This window comes from Lagenorhynchus albirostris, chromosome 7 (assembly GCF_949774975.1).
Source record: "Lagenorhynchus albirostris chromosome 7, mLagAlb1.1, whole genome shotgun sequence".
Taxonomy (NCBI): domain Eukaryota; kingdom Metazoa; phylum Chordata; class Mammalia; order Artiodactyla; family Delphinidae; genus Lagenorhynchus; species Lagenorhynchus albirostris.
Window position 1 is genome coordinate 22655532 of NC_083101.1, and position 17762 is coordinate 22673293.

General features: G+C 39.7%; 1 protein-coding gene across 4 annotated transcripts in view; it reads left to right on the plus strand.

The window, feature by feature from the left end:
* LPAR1 (lysophosphatidic acid receptor 1) overlaps positions 1-17762 on the plus strand; it is a 165094-nt gene that overhangs the window by 65511 nt on the left and 81821 nt on the right. For all 4 annotated transcript variants that reach the window (XM_060153343.1, XM_060153340.1, XM_060153342.1 and 1 more), the window contains exon 2: positions 13653-13812. In XM_060153343.1, the coding sequence (XP_060009326.1) occupies positions 13768-13812 (45 nt within the window). In that variant the 5' untranslated portion in view covers positions 13653-13767. The remainder of the gene's footprint in view (positions 1-13652; positions 13813-17762) is intronic.

Genomic DNA, 17762 nt, shown 5'->3' on the forward strand with positions numbered 1-17762 from the left:
TAGTGGTTGATTCAGCATTTATAGTAGGCTTAACTTTATTTTAAGGTATATTTATTTAATTAAATTAATTATATTAAGTGATATTTTCTTAAGTGATACTTTTAAGTGATATTATAATCCTTTATAGTATACAACAGTATATTTACTTTTCTCCCTCCTAACTTTTCTAAAACTTTTATTTCTGTAATAAATCCCATCATTAGTATTTTTGTCAGTTGTCTTTTTAGCAGCTTTATTGGGATATAATTCAACTATTTAAGGAATACAGTTCAGTGGTGTTTGATATATTCAGAGCTGTGCAACTATCACCACGGTGTTAGAAAATTTTCTCCATCCCCAAAGGAAACCCCACATCTGTTATCAGTCATTCCCTATTTATTCTTTCCAATCCCCTGGCAAACAACTAATCTACTTTTTTGTCTCAGAGATTTGCCTAGACTGGGCATTTCATATAAATGGAATCACAGTATTTGGCCTTGTACGACTGGCTTTTTTCACACAGAATAATGCTTTTAAGGTTCATGCATGCTACAATAGCATTTATTATCATTTTATTTTTTTCTTGCCCAGTAATATTCTATTGGTAAGTCCCCTACATACGAACCTTCAAGTTGCAAACTTTCAAAGATGCGAAAGTGCATTTGCCTGTCCAGTCGTGTTAGTTAATGTGTCTGGTGTGAACTACTGTACTTTTCAAGGTACTGTACTGTAAGATTTAAAATGTTTTCTTTATTTTTCGTGTTTCTTTACTTTTCTGTCTTTCTGGTTCTCCTTTTGCGGTACTCTGTTCTGTGAACTCTCGCTGCCTTGAGCTTCTTGGGTTCTCATATCTGCCTCTTTAACTCAGTAGGTTCTGTGGATCCCACCCGGATTTCCCCCGTACTGTGGCTGGACACTCTTGAGGCAGGAAGCTGGGGCAATCATAGGGCTCACCTTGTTCTTTTCCCGCTTCTTAGATGTCCAGTATTTTATAGTTTCTTTTTTTTTTTTAGACACACAATCATCAGGTCCCTGTTACTCTATCTTAGCCCTGTACATTACTTTTCTGTAGAAAATTAAAATACTCATACCACCTCAGGGCACAATAGATATATATGTATAATCTTGTTGTGTGTATGTGTTTCCCAAATGGGAGTGATATATAGATACCTAATTTCAGTACAATTTAATTTTTATTGTCTGTATAAAATTGAATTGCATGTGAACATAGTTTTAATAACTCAGTTGGCAAGCACTATATTATTAGATAGTTTCTACAATTTTCTAGTAATATATTGCATTAAGCCCTCTTGTAGCAAAATCTTTGTCCTTTATTAACACTTTCCACAGTACAAACTCCTAGTTGTAGAGTTACATACCCTCTGATTCAACGTACTTTTTAGGATCTTGATGCAAACCATACACACACATACACACATCCATACTGTATTCCAGGAAGATTATAACAGTTTATCTATACCAGAAATAAATTTGAGTGCCGATTCTCTTACGTTGTGGCAAACACATCAGAAAGCTGTCTTCCAGGCATAACCTTTTTATGTTGAGGTACGGTCTTATTTTTATTTTTAAAAATTTATTTTATTGAAGTATAGTTGATTTACAATGTGTTAATTTCTGCCTTATGGCAAGGTGATTCATATATATATATTCTTTTTCATATTCATTTCTGTTATGATTTATCACAGGATATTGAATACAGTTCCGTGTGCTATACAGTGGGACCTTGTTGTGTACCCATTCTCTATGTAATAGTTTGCATCTGCTAATCCCAAACTCCCACTCCATCCTTCCCCCCAGGCCCCCCAACTTGGCAACCACAAGTCTGAGGTACAGTTTTAAACCGCTCTTCTTCAGTTCAGGCCCTCAGAATGGATTTTCATTTACTCTCTGAAAAGAACTTGAAATTTAAGCTACTGGAAACCTTAAGTAATGGAAGATGCCTCTGTCCACAGACTCCTTTGCTGTTAGTTTTTTTCTTTTTTTAATATATTTATTTATTTTTGGCTGCATTGGGTCCTCGTTGCTGCGCATGGGCTTTCTCTAGTTGCAGCGAGCGGGGGCTACTCTTCGTTGCGGTGCGTGGGCTTCTCATTGTGGTGGCTCCTCGTTGTGGAGCACGGGCTCTAGGCACACGGGCTTCAGGAGTTGTGGCTCACGGGCTCAGTAGTTGTGGCTCACTGGCTCTAGAACGCAGGCTCAGTAGTTGTAGCACACGGGCTTAGTTGCTCCATGGCATGTGGGATCTTCCTGGACCAGGGCTCAAACCCGTGTCACCTGCATAAGCAGGTGGATTCTTAACGACTGCGCCACCAGGGAAACCCTCCTTTGCTGTTTACAGTTATTCTGGGCTGAATACTTTTCTTATTACAGCTGTAGACTTCTGCATTCTGGCCAGCTATTTTGACACTTTGCCCCCACCCGCATTTGCTTTCCCTTTTTCCCTCTTTCCCTTCCCCTTACACCCTTCTATTCTAAGTAATCTGGGAATTACTTCTGATTTTAAAACATGCGCTTGCTCTTAGAAGGAACTGTCCGCCAAGACTCCTCCATTGGCTCTGGTTGGAAGAGTCTAGCTCAGCCTGAGGGTTGGTTAGAAAGTTGTAATCTCCTCGTCCTGAAACGTGTGGACTGCAGCCGCTCCAGCATGGCTCAGAGGCTCGCTCCATGAACACTCCTCAGTAGAAACGTATCAACCCTATCTATGCTTCCACTTTCTTGCGTGGAACTCTTGATTACCGTTAGTCTTTTCAGGACTCTGGCTCTGGGTCCCTGTACAGCTGGCTGAGTCAAGGCATGCAGATACTAAAGAGATCAGGAGTTTAGACACTGTGGGCCTTGGGTAATGGAAAGAAACAGGGTGGTAGTAAGTAAAGAGTAATTCTTATTCAAAGAGTAATTCTTTTAATTGTCCTGTCTTTCAAGAGGATTTTCTCAGTCTTTTGAGTTGACTTCTCTTCCTTTGTTCTCATCACCTAGTTCTTCTTGCTCTCTCCCTTATGATTGAGCACCATTCTTTTATTTTTTTTTGAACTTAGAGGGTGTGTTTCTCTTTTGGCCAATTTCTGACCCATTATTCCTAAACTTCAGATTTCCCCCATTTTCTAAATAATATAGCACAAAGTAGCTTGAGCTTGAAACTGTAAATAGAGTATGGCCAATACATCCTTGGACCTAGTAGTGACAATGTTCTGAGTTTTTTCTGAAAACTGTGTTTTTACCATTCCTGGTTATTTTGACAAGTTTCAGGATAGCGTCGCTCGCCAGCAGGAACACTTTCCAAAAGGGAAAACTGTATGTCTGTCACAGTCTTTGAAATCCAAACAGTGAGTTTATTTAAATACTTTTTGGCCAGTTCCTTCAATCTGTAGAATCCTGAACTCTGACCTGTTAAAATACGTGTAAAACAGTGCGACTGTGGTGCTTGTGTTTCTTTTGTGCAGGCAGCACAAGCAGGATGGGCTAGCTGTATTCCTGCCCTTGAATGCATTAGCTGAGTGCCACGTGGAAAGAACGGTAGACTTTTAGGCCAAATGTAGGTCTGATGGAAAAGCTGGAGAAGCAAATGGAAAAACTGATCCTATATGTGGAAAAGGAAAGATTTTTAAGAGCATGAAATATACTGTCTTCAGTGAGTATATTGAAGCAAGATCTTGGGTCTGATCCTTTGAAGAAGAAAACTGCTGCTGCCATAGGTAGAAGGTAGTATTTTAAAACAAAACATGAGGAAATTATTTGGTCTCTCAAGTGCTTTTCTGACTTCCTTGTTCTAAATCTGCATGTGAAGCAAATGGACTCTGAAAGTGATCACAGCTTTCTTCATCCCAGCTGGACCATTTGCCTCCCTGGTTTTATGGGAAGCAGTGGTAAGGATAGGAAGCTCAGATAAAAAAGTGTAGCACTGCCATCCCTTTGTCACCCATTTCCCCTTTCGCTCTTTAAATTTGGCCTGAAATTCCTCGTTTAGCAACTTTAGAAATAAAACAGTATTGATTGACTCTCAAAAGGTGAAGAATGTTTTCTTTCTTGCGATTTCCTGGAGTTTTTATCTTCGTTTATTACAGTGACATGCATTTCAGTCATATAGCTTTTCTTTCAGTAGTTATAATAGCTGCATTTTTGGGTCACCATTATTATCACAGATATCCTTGGTTTACATGGATTAATAAGAAGCTCATGCCGAGGCTCTCCTGAGCACATTAATTTGATTTGACACATGGTTACCTGCATGATGTCGTCAAGTGGAGATTTCAGGGTGAAATAAATCCTGATTATATTTAATACACGTGCTTGTTCTTGCTATTGCAGGTAAGTGACACCTTGGCCGAATGTATACTTTTTGAGTCATTCTATATTTCTGACAAAATAATGAAAATCGCTTCTGTGTCTCGTCAAATGTTGTGGCCAAGCTGATGACTGAGTCCAGCCTAAGTTTTTCCCTTTGTGATTTGATTTTTCCCCACTTTGTTTTTTAATGGGAATTCTTTTAGCTCTTGAAGTTTAGTTATTTAACAAACCTGCCTTTTAACTGTGGTAACATATAAATGGCATGTAATTTACCATCTTAACCGTTTTCAAGTTCAGTAGTGCTAAGTATATTTACATTGTTGTGAAACAGATCTTCAGAATTCTCTTCATCTTGCAAAACGGTATCTCTCTACCTTTTAAACAATTCCCTGTTCCCTCCTCCCCCAGCCCCTGGCAACTACCATTCTACGTACTGTCTTCTATGAATTTGATTGCGATAGGCACTCATATAAGTGGAATCACAAAGTATTTGTCTTTTTGTCACTGGCTTATTTCACTTAGCATAATGTCCTCATGGTTCACCCATGTTGTAATCTGTGCTAGAATTTCCTTCTTCTTTAAGACAGAATAATATTCAGTTGCATGCGTATACTGCGTTTTGTTTATCCATTCCATCTGTCCATGGGTTGCTTCCACCTTTTTGTCTATCATGAATAATGTTGCTATGAACATGGGTGTACAAATCTCTCTTTGAGACCTTGCTTTCAATTCTTTTGGGTATATATGCCCAGCAGTGGAATTGCTGGATAATATGATAATTCTATTTTTATTTTATTTATTTATTTTTTCAATTTAATTTTATTTTTTAACATCTTTATTGGAGTATAATTGCTTTACAAGGGTGTTAGTTTCTGTTTTATAACAAAGTGAATCAGTTATACATATACATATGTCCCCATATGTCTTCCCTCTTGCGTCTCCCTCCCTCCCACCCTCCCTATCCCACCCCTCTAGGTGGTCACAAAGCACCGAGCTGATCTCCCTGTGCTATGCGGCTGCTTCCCACTAGCTGTCTGTTTTACGTTTGGTAGTGTATATATGTCCATGCCACTCTCTCACTTCGTCCCAGCTTATCCTTCCCCCTCCCTGTGTCCTCAAGTCCATTTTCTAGTAGGTCTGCTTCTTTATTCCCGTCTTGCCCCTAGGTTCTTCTGATAATTTTTTTTCTTTTCTTTTCTTTTTTTAAATGCTATATATATGTGTTAGCATACAGTATTTGTTTTTCTCTTTCTCACTTACTTCACTCTGTATGACAGTCTCTAGGTCCATCCACCTTACTACAGATAACTCAGTTTCATTCCCTTTAATGGCTGAGTAGTATTCTGTTGTATATATGTGCCACATCTTCTTTATCCATTCATCTGTTGATGGACACTTAGGTTGATTCCATGTCCTGGCTATTGTAAAAAGAGCTGCAATGAACATTTTGGTACATGACTCTTTTTGAATTATGGTTTTCTCAGGGTATATGCCCAGTAGTGGGATTGCTGGGTCGTATGGTAGTTCTATTTTTAGTTTTTTAAGGAACCTCCATATTGTTCTCCATAGTGGCTGTATCAATTTACATTCCCACCAACAGTGCAAGAGGGTTCCCTTTTCTCCACACCCTCTCCATCATTTATTGTTTGTAGATTTTTTGATGATGGCCATTCTGGATAATTCTATTTTTAAGTTTTTGAGGAACTGCCATTCTGATTTGCGTAGGAGCTGAACCATTTTACATTCCCACTGGCAGTACATAGAGATTCCAGTTTCTTCACATCCTTGTTTATTTTGTTAGCAACCATTCTAATGGATGTGAGGTGTTATCTCATTGTGGTTTTGATATGTATTTCCCTAACTATTAGTGATGTTGACTATCTTTTCAGGTGCTTTTTGGCCATTTGAATATCTTTGGAGAAATATTTATTCAAGTCTTTTAATTTTTAGTTCGGTTGTTTGATTTTGTTGAATTTTCTTTATATGTTCTGGATATCAATTCCTTTTTAGATCTATAACTTGCAAATATTTTCTCCCATTCCATGGATTATCTTTTCACTCTTTTTTTTTTTTTTTTTTGCTGTACGCGGGCCCCTCACTGTTGTGGCCTCTCCCGTTGCTGAGCACAGGCTCCGGACGCGCAGGCTCAGCGGCCGTGGCTCACGGGCCCAGCCGCTCCGCGGCATGTGGGATCTTCCCGGACCGGGGCACAAACCCGTGTCCCCTGCATCGGCAGGCGGACTCTCAACCACTGCGCCACCAGGGAAGCCCCTTTTCACTCTTGATTGTGTTTTTGTGCACAGAAGTTTTAAATTTTGATTTAGTGCATTTTATCTATTTTTTCTTTGATTGTGTTCTTTAAGCCTAAGAACGTCTAATCTTTTAAGAAAAGTTTACTTTTATTGTTAAATAACTTCTGTTCCATTTGTTCTTCCAGGGGTACCAATTATTCTTATATTGAATCTCTATTTTCTGTGCTCCACAGCCATAATTTCTAATCAGTCTAGTAACTATGTTGAGTATAAGCACGTGTGACTCTTCTTAAGCTTGTCTTCCGTGGCGTTAGCTTGGTTTTCTGTATTGGCACTTCTGCCTGCTGTAGTTTTAAATACATTTTTAGTTTCGGCAGTGATCTTTTTTTGCTTTATTTTTAAATCAGTGTTAAAATGATTTAAATGTTCAAATGTTTGAAATTTAAAGTGTCAAATAGCTATATGAGGCTTTCTAAGGGAAAGGAATTCTTTTCTCTCTCCCTGCCATTTACCTTCCCCATAGCTACCATTTTCAGTTGGTTTAGCTGCTTCATTGGGTATTTGCATTGCATCACTAAGACTTGTACTTTTTGATACATCAGTTTCAAGTATGGATAGACATCCTTCGTGGAGGATGTGCTGCATGCATACTCCCCTCCTGTACCTCTTCATCCTGATATAGTTAGGTTGTGATTTTGATCAGACCGTATTCAGTGTTAGTGTTATTATGACCTTGCTAATGTCATTCACGGTGGAGCCATTTAGAATTAAGGTAGAATTCTATGGATCCTTTTCTTTTTCTGTAAATTCTTCTCCTTTAAATTTTAATTACTCTTCTTACGTTTTCTTCTTCTTCTTCTTATGTTTGCTTATTATTTTTCTATGTGCTTATTATTTTATTCTATGTGCTTAGGATTCTACGTGCTCATTCAGTCGCAAACTCTGTCAGTTCTAGAAATATCTCAACATACCCAGACAGATGGTTATTCTGCAAACCTACTTTGTGAGTCCACTTACCTGTCATCCAGCGATGTCCTTTCACAAGTAGGCCAGGTATTCCCTTTATTTTTCTCCTGAATCGAGCTCCTGTTCCTGTATCCCATGCCTTCATTTTGACTAGTTTCCTCCCTGTTTTGCAAAGGACATCCTGCAATAAGATTGTAGACTGTAAATCACTTTCTTCATTGTCCATTGTCTTCTAGCTTCTAGATTGCTGTTGAGAAATGCAGGGACTTTCTGGTGCCTAATCCTTTGTTTATGAGCCCCCCCCCCATCACTTTCTGATCAGTTACAGGAATTAAAAAAAAAAATCTTGTGTTTAAAAAAGTCATGATGATGTGCTTAACGTGGGCATATTAAAATCGATGCAGGTGGGCAGGTATGCATCAGCGGACCCTTACAGTCAACGAACTTAGGACTTGTCGCTTTAGGAAATGTTTTGAGTTTGTTGTTTGATCCTCCCCCCGCCCCCGTTCCATTTCCTTTATTTTTTCTTTTATTCTGGAATTGCTTTTATTTGGCGATTAGATCTCCTGGATTAGTCCTCTAGCTTTCTCATTCTTACTGTTCTGTTTTCCTTCACTTTGTTTTTTGGCTGTACATTTTGGGCAAGTTTCTTAACTTTATATTCCAATCCTTCTCCTGCATTTCCAGTGATTGGTTTTTAAGTCTCCTGTTTGTTGTTTGAATGGGTGCAATATCTTCTTCCTGATGTTACTGTTGTTAAGGTCTTTTCATCTGCTCAGATTCAAGAGAAGAATCTTCCAGTCTCAGGCTTTAGATATAAGGCTGGCTTCAGGTGCTTAAGATAAATAAATAGATAAATAGAAATAGATAAATACTGAGAAAGACAGGCTATAGCTCTGACCTTCCTCTATCACGTCATCTTGTCCGTCCAGGCTTGAGGTTGAGAGTTTCTTCTGTTTGGTTTCTGCTGAACTCTATAGAGTAGAGAGCTCTCTGAAGAAGGATACACACATTTCAAGTCTGAAATTTTTTCCTGTCTGATCTAAATGGCTCTATTTATGTGTAACACTTTTCTAAAATTTTGAGGATAAATGTATCCATTCCCGATTTCAGCATTGATGACTGCTTTCCTCCTTTAGTACTTTGTGTTCATCTGTTCTGTTTTGAGAATGGAAGCTTTGAAATCTTTAGTCATGTAGGCCCCACCCAAAGCTCTGGTTTATCTTCTGCTTCAGTAATACCATTTTCTGCTTTTTTATTCTGTTTTCTACTTGATCGACTGCCTTCATTCAAGTTCATAATTTTTTTGTTAATGCCGACTCATTTCTGATCTCATGTTTTTCTAAAGTTCTCTTTTATGTAGTACACCTATTTCTTAAGTAAATATTTGCCCTGATTCTATAGTCTTCCTTCTCTTGAGCCCCATAATATTTTTCATTTGCCTGGTGGATTTGGATTTTTCTGTCTCTTATCCTTAGAGAATGAAGTCTATGCATATTCAGTATCAGGTATTACCCTGCATTGTTTCTAGAGACTGAAATGAGTCACTGTTTGACTCAAGTCCAGATGAAGGAAAAAGGTTAGCTTTATAGTAGATAAATTTGCCGGTTAGAAATTCATCTTCCTATGAGGCCTAGGAAAAGAGCCAGCATCAGCTCCAGAAGTAATCGAAGGGAACATTTGCCTCAGAACCAGAGACTTTTTTTTTAAGGTATTTGGTGTGGCACTCAGTAATTAGCAAGATCATTGTCACTTGGCATGGCTGCCCACATCAGAAAGCCAGCTGGTAGTGCTTTCTTCCCACATATTTTCTGGGCCAGTCATTATGGCCACATGTAAATTAGAAGTAAATACAGCCAGAGATTACTTGCTCAGTTGGAGCCATGAACCCCTTTTAAGGAGCTGAGTGTATTTTAAATGTACTCCAACACTCCCTGGCTTAGTTCACTCCAGCCGTCATCCCTCTGAACAGGGAGCATCATTGTGAGTCTATTGGGGTCTCACTTATTTTCTGTCCACCTAATTACAGTTTCACATGAAGGGAATGTTGAGCCTTAAATGTTCTCCAACCTTCCATATTGATTCTTTCCAGTATATTTCTGGAAGTTTAAGCAATAGCTGGGACCCATCTGTGGTTTCTAGGGTTGAGTCAGGATATTTCCTTTTCTTATATTCAGTTGGTTATTTTCCGTTAATCTAGCACAGAACCATGAGCCTATGTAGCTTTCTTGCTTGTAAATGGTATTTTATCTATCCATTTTTAAAAATATTATTTTTTTAAATTGAAGTATAGTTGATTTACAATGTGGTGTTAGTTTCAGGTGTACAACAAAGTGATTCAGTTAGATATACATGCATATCTGTTTCTTTCAGATTCTTTTCCCTTATGGGTTATTACAAAATATTGAGTAGAGTTCCCTGTGCTGTACAGTAGGCCCTTGTTGGTTACCTATTTTATGTGTGTGTGTGTATACATATATATATATATATATATATATATATATATATATATATATATATATATATACATTTCGAACTATAGGGAGGGATTTTGAGGTAATTCATACCCAAAGACTGTAAAATGGATGAATGGGCAAGTCAACAGGTGACAAAGCTCATATTCTGCAAGTGAGTGGCATTAGATGTAGTTTTGCAGTTTTGAGAAGAATGATATAGATTAGAAAGCATGCCTAGAATGGAAAGTGGGGACAACTAGGGAAGAAGAGAAGGGGCAAGAGTGACGGCCAAGGGCACCTGCGGTTAATGGAGCTGACTCACACTGCTTTGTGGTTTCCTGTACCTGGAGCTCAAGCAAAGGAAGTAGAGAGTTACAATGAGGGCAGGCTATAAGAATTGCAGGGCAGGTATCTAAATACTTGGGAGAGTTCAAATAGGGATGAATTTCTTTAAAAATTCCGTGCAACTCTGTAGTTAGCAGTCTGGGGCTCTGGGAAAGCAGGACACAAGATGTCAAAGTAATCCAGCTTACTTGGCCAGAGACTGAATGACATCATTATTTAGGATATTGTCTTTTTTGTCATCACATCTCTTCCCCCATGATTTGTACAGTTTTGTAAATAGGCTGGGAAGTAAATAGGTTTCATAAATGTAATTTTAAGACATTGCTCCCTGAGAGAGCTATTTTATACCCTTTGAGGTAGTATTGCTTAGCTCTTATATTTTAAGAGTTAAGTAACCATATCCCATCTTACAAAAGGCTCTTATAATGTAAGAATAGGTTCAACATACACTTTTATGAATCTTCTAGTGTTATACACTATTATCTCAGAAATAAAGATCTCTTCGTCTGAAAAAAAAAGGTTTAACAAAAGCATCAAAACTCGGTATGTCTTAGATGCTTTAAGGGAAGACAGTTAATGTTCTTCTTCAAAATATGATACTAACAATCTGTACTATCTACTATGTAGCTCGAGCATGTGTCACATAAATCAAAACTAGGGGCACATCATGAAAGTTTTATATGGATGAGAGCAGCCCAAGGTGCTCTCTTTCAGGGTTTGGGGAAATAGTTACTCTGCAGAACGTCTGACTTGCATCCTGCTTCCTGAAGGACTTTATGAAATTTTTGCTTAAAAAATCTCCAAGCACTTTCTCACTGTTAATTTTTGTACACTTGGAGGGTTCATCTATGGAAAGGCCCTGGGGTGGGTCCTGGTTCAGGTCTCTGCTCCATCATTTCCTGACCACATGACTGGGAACAATGCATTGGGTTTCTCACCTGTGAAATGAGTTAACAATATCTGCCTTAAACTGTATGTGAAATGATTGTGCCGGTGCTCAGCATCTAGTAGGTGTTCATTAAATCTCAGTCTCCTGCCCCTCCCCCTTTTGCTGTCAGCAGTGATGCCATATGGCATATTTGTCACATCCATTTCGATATCCCTTTCCCGACTGCAGGCTGGGTACCCAGCATTCACCTTTTGGGCAACCCTGTGTACTCTGATTATTGAAAATATTTTATGGTTTTATCGCTTAATGATTTAGCTCGGCAGAAGTGATATTGGGCCAGCACACAGAGCGTGAGTCTTTTAGAATAGAATCTCACTTGCCTGCTTGTTTTGCTTTTTGGTTATCATTGTTTATACATTTATATATTATATATTTATGTATTCATCTGTCCACTCCACATATAATAGAGCAAGAAGATGTGAATTGTCAATATGTGAGAAGGAAAAAGGAAAAATACAAAAGTAGGGGTGGCACAAAATGGTACCAGAAATAAGTTCAGTACGAAAGAGTGCACCATAGGGCCCTGTGATTTTCCCAGGGTAGGCTCGGCTCTCTGGCACCCCTCATGAAAGAGGAAATACACTCTGTGGATGTGTGCCTTTCTCCTGGGCTGTTACTTAAAATCACAGTGTGATAAACAGCAGGTATTTTTCCCTCTAAAACTGGGACTGAGGAGAACATCACTGTAGTCTTAGGGCAGCTATGGAATTTTGTGTGGAATGTTAGACCAAAATGTGGCTTGACAGCTTTACTTCTTATCTATTAATAAAAATAGTCACTCTGGGGCTTCCCTGGTGGCGCAGTGGTTGAGAGTCCGCCTGCCGATGCAGGGGACACGGGTTCGTGCCCCGGTCCGGGAAGATCCCACATGCCGCAGAGCGGCTGGGCCCGTGAGCCATGGCCGCTGAGCCTGCGCGTCCGGAGCCTGTGCTCCGCAACGGGAGAGGCCACAACAGTGAGAGGCCCGCGTACCGCAAAAAAAAAAAAAAAAAAAAAAAAAGTCACTCTAACAGAAAGGTAGAGGAAGAAAATAGGAAGGTGCCACAGTTCTAAACAACTAAAACCTAAAGTGATTAAAACTACAGTATGAAGGCTAATACACAGAGACAGGATAAAAATCAGAATGTAAGGTTCAAAACTCAGAATGTAAGTTGCTGCCAAACCGTGATTGTTTCTTAGGAAACAGTTCTTCTGAGGTTATGTGACTTGCTCAGCATAACCCAGCTCATAGAAAATAGTGCCAGAGGATTTGGCAAAGACTTGGGTTAAATATCCAACTCTGCCATTACTTAACTGCTCAAGACTTGGATCTTGTGATCCTGGTTCATAACTTTTACTATTGTGAAGAGTATCATTTGCCGATAGTTTGAAAGCATTCCAGTGTTATCTTGCATGCTGCTGAAACCAGAAAGTACATTTACAGACAAAAGCTCCCTGCGGGCAGGGGCAGGCTCCATTTTATTCATTGTGCCCTTAGTTCACTGTAGATGCTCCATAAATATCTTTTGAATAAAAGAAACAATATTGTAAGATGGTATGAAACCAACCTAAAAATGAAAAATTTTCTTAAAATGAATGTATTTTCTTAAATTCTTAACCTGGAAGAATGTCCCCTTCTGGACTAAATTGCAATGTGGAAATTATCGCATAGGTCTAGCATCCTCTCTCTAAGGGTGTCGAGAGGAATTGAGAAATGTACTCTTCCTCATACGTGTGGAAGTCTGGTTTACAAAGCCCCCCCTCCCCCAATCCAAGTACTTCACTTTTTCTTGTGACCGACTCATGTCTATAACTTCGGGGCGTCTTGCCTTTCTTTAATCCTGAAAGTGGTAACAAGTTCCCTAAAGAAATGTAAACATGGAACACATTCACTTATGTCTCATCTGGGACTTGCTCACTGCTCTAGGGCTGGTTCTGCCGTTAATGAAGAGTAAGGTTCCAGTCATCTCTCTTCTCCAACCCACAGGGTTTTTCATCTGCTAATGGGCAGGGTTGAACTGGGTGTCTCTAAGACCCTTGATACTATTATTCTTTTTGCCCTTTGTCTATAAACTGTCAGCTCTTAATTGTGAGTCACTCAATTCCTTTGTTATTTAATGACAGGATGGCTCTTCCCTCTGCCCACTCTCCCTGTCTTCACAACTTGAAATCACCTGCCCAAAACATCTAGCTATCATACCAAGTTGGATTCAGACTTATGAAAATACATCAACTGATTTGGATGAGTGGTACAGAAGTCCTCCCGTGAGATGTTAGATGCTGCCTCCGGGGTTCCTCTTTTCATTAAGCTGGTAGTTGGCATTTGGTATAGGGGATTTTTCACTTCCCGTGGCCAAAGGTACTTCACTCGCATATGCTAGTCCTCTGAGGCTGACGGTGGGTTTTCCTATCCTTTTCCAGGTACACAGTTGCTCCTAGCATGACCGTGATCTGATCAGCAACCACAAGAATCTGACTCCCGTGTGGGGTGCCTTAGTGCTGGGGCCTGGTCACCGCCCACAACTCCAGAGCTGCCATGGCTGCTGCCTCGACGTCCACCCCTGTCATTTCACAGCCCCAGGTATGTGATTCAAACCTGCATAGGTTTGGGCTAATCATAGTTTTGTTGAGTATTTCAATTGAATTTCAGAAAGTGTGTTTGACTTTGGAGATCATGTGTCTCCTTTGAAGTATCATTTGGTGGGGATTTTTTTGAAGAGTATTTTTGTGAGGGAGGTGCTTATGGTTTTCAGTGCCTAGGGTGTCTGGCTGTTACTGTAGGCATCAAACTCCAAATCAAGACAGTCAGTAGTAAATCCTGCTGTTGGCTTTTTTAGGGTTTATTTTGGAACAGATCTAATCTTTTTTTTTGGCTGCGTTGGGTCTTCATTGCTGTACGTGGGTGTTCTCTAGTTGCGGCGAGTGGGGGCTAGTCTTCCTTGCAGTGCGTGGGCTTCTCATTGCGGTGACTTCTCTGGTTACGGAGCACGTGCTCTAGATGTGTGGGCTTCAGTAGTTGCAGCACACGGGCTCAGTAGTTGCGGCACGTGGGCTCAGTAGTTGTGGCTCGTGGGCTCTAGAGTTGTGGTGCACAGGGCTTAGTTGCTCCACAGCATGTGGGATCTTCCCAGACCAGGGATGGAACCCATGTCCCCTGCATTGGCAGGCGGATTCTTAACCACTGCGCCACCAGGGAAGTCCAGAACAGATCTAATCTTACAACAAGTTTTCTGCATGTTGTCTTGATGTCCTCCTCCTATAATGATGATTATTTTGTCTTGACCTGTTCTAGTAACTTTGAGAAGAAAATGCAATTCCAGAAACTTCTGAACCACAGTAATATGAGTTACTTTTTCTGTCCAGTGAAGAACAGTCACATGGCAAGAACATTGTTCTGTTTTACAGTCGGATCTATTCAAGTATTAACTGGACTCTTTCAGTTTCAGCAGGCAGCATGGTATAGTGGGGAAACAGACTTTGGAGTCATTAGGCCTGTGCTCACATCTCAATTGCTGGATAAGGTGCCTTAGTCATGCTAGCCTCCCACAGCTTCCATTTCTTCTCATGTAATCATCTTTCACAGCATGGTTATGGGGATTAGAGGAGAGAAGCTATGCAAAGCATGTAGTACTCAACAAGTGTGGTTTCCCACTTGCTCTTCCTTTGTCTTCGTCTCTTCCTTTTGGACTGTGACCTCTGATCGCATTCATGAGAGTCACTTCTAGGGCAAGGTTGAAGAAAAAAGTACACCTTTGAGAAAAAGCCATATTGATTGAAATTTGAATCATTATGATACAAAATATTGTTCCATACTTTTTTTTCTTTGTATCATTTTGCAGGCTAAATTTTTTATATATTTCTTTTTTTTAATTGAATACAAGTTTTATATGATATGGGAGCCTTCATAAGGAAATGAAGATCTGAAGAAACAGACCTATGTATTTTTATGCTGGGTGGGGTTTTATTGGTTTTTTTTGTTTGTTTTTTTTTTTAAGTACAGTTGATTTACAGTGTTATGTTAGCTTCAGGTGTACAACAAAGTGATTCAGTTATACATATATAGAGAGAGAGCATGTCTGTGTGTATATATATATATTTTTTTCAGATTCTTTTCCCTTATAGGTTATTACAAAATATTCAGTAGAGTTCCCTGTGCTATACAGTAGGTCCTTGTTGTATATATTTCAGGTAGGCGTGTGTGTGTGTAAAGAAGGGGACAGAGGGAAAGGAAGGAGAGGGAGAAAGGAGAAAGGAGCATTTCCACTGTATTTACTATAAATGCTTTTCTTCTCTGAAAGACCTTGGAGTTTTATCACATGGATAGTCGTTGCTGTTCCTTGACATTATAAAGTTTGTATATCATTTTCCAGGATGTTTAGTGTTATCACCATCATGTGTATTTCTGTTTTCTGGTAAATGGATCATTGTCTTTTCAACACCTCATTTACTTTGGGTGTTTGGTTTCCATTCCCCTCAGTAGTGTTCTTGGTGCCCGAGAGAGACATGGTAAATGGGTAAAAAGATTTACTGCCTGTTACCGGAGGTCACCATTTCAAAGTCCACTGCACCTGTTCCCGTGCAATGACTATTCTTAGCCTTTTGTGGAGTGAGTTAGGCCCTAGTACAGGTTTTCTGGACAGGGTGTTTCAGCATCCCAGTCTCACTGCTCTCTTTTGTCAGCATTTCCAACAGCATCATCTTATCTACACATCTTCCCTCTTACACAAGCTACTATCAGCCAGTGAGTAATATAAATATTTTTAAATGACTCATTTAATGAAAACGTTTAGCACTGCCCTAGGTAGAAAGAGGTCATATTTAGTATAAACACTTGGGGAAATATATACTCTTGTAAAGTCTCTGTGGGGAAGTAAATTGGTCCAGTCACTCTGGAAAGTAATTTGACAGTATCTGTTAAAATTATAGACCTTTGCACATGCCCTGTTCCCATCTTGGTACCTATGTTAGAAACATGTGAGTCCAAGGAGGTGTGCAGGAAGATATTCATTGACGCATTCGTTGAAGGCCAAGAAGTACAAAACTTTCTAATATTCAATAGTAGAAGGACTTAATCAAGTTGGTCACGTTGATATGATTTTAATACTGCAGTTAAATGATGGATATCTGTCTATCTCAGCACAACTCTGTCTCCTCAAGATATCTCGTGGAGGGAAAAGAAAGCAAGATGCAGAATGATACTTACAGGAAGATATCATTAAAACTGTGAAACAAAACCATATGTTTTTAGGGATAAACATATGGTACATTAATGTAAATGTGTATAGTGAAAAGTCTGTAACACATATTGCCAACGGGAAAGAGATTGTCCCCAAGAGGGCAAAAATTGGATCTTGGGAGATGAAAAATCCCTCCAGAGCTTAACCTTGCCTGATGAAATCCTATTCCTTAATTTCTCCTTAGGGAGAATTTGAATTTAATTAAAATTTCATCCTTGAGCATCACCAATAGAAAAAAAAAAAGTTAAGAAACACTGGTCTAGAAGGCTCTTCAGTCACATTGCCTAGGTTCAAATCCTGGCTCCAGTATTTTGTAACTGAGCCTGTTGGGGGAGAGGAGAAAAGGTATCCACTCTCTCAGTGCCTTGGTTTCCTCATCTGCAAAATGAGCATCATCATGAAAAAGCCAACTTCATAGGGTGGTTTTAGGGTTGAAATGAGATCATGTGTGTAGAGCTTAGAACAGTATCTGACATATTGCTCAATACATCTCAGTATTGTTCAGCAAGCACTGTGGCAGGCCTAGGGATGCAAGAATAAATAAGATAAAGAAGGCTTTTGCCCTGTCAGAGTTTATAAATGTAGTGGGAAATACACAGATAGGGAAACAAAAAATTAGAATGCTGTGTCACAAATGCTATGATACAGGAAGAATGGGTGCTCTGTGGATAAAGTGGAACACCAGAAAAGACGTGTAGAATCAGGGGAGGGGCTTCTCGAAGGAAGACTGCCAGGCTGGGAGCTTGTGAATGAGGATGAGTTATTCTGGTAAGGGAGAGGAGACAGCCCTCTGAATGAATGTCAGGTGTCCCAAGGTGAGAGCTCACAGCATTTGCATGTGAGTTCAGGGGTGGTTGCCGTAGACTGGGGTATGAGGTTGTGAGCAGTGATGTCTAGAGCCAGCTCTGCCCGCTTACAAGATCTGATTGTTCAACTTTAAAAGGAATTTCGTGAGCCAGTTGACTTCATGCTTATAGCCTGAAATCAGCCAGGGTGGAGTATTTACACCACAGAAACTGGCAAACACAGGCCCTCATTCCTGAGCACCCATTGTTAAATACTTAGCGGCATACTTAAGGTTGTAGAAAAGGTAGATGTTTTAGGTTACAAAGTTGGAGAAGGTTTTGCAGGGTCTCGGAAGCCAAATGAAGGTATTTAACATTAACCTCAAACAAGCCTGTGTAGCTCGTGTGTCTTAGAGCTGGGTTCAGACCTTGACTATTAACAACTGTGTTGAAGCAATTAATTAAAGAATCTCAACCAGAGAAGTGAGTCCCATGATTCTCACCATGTG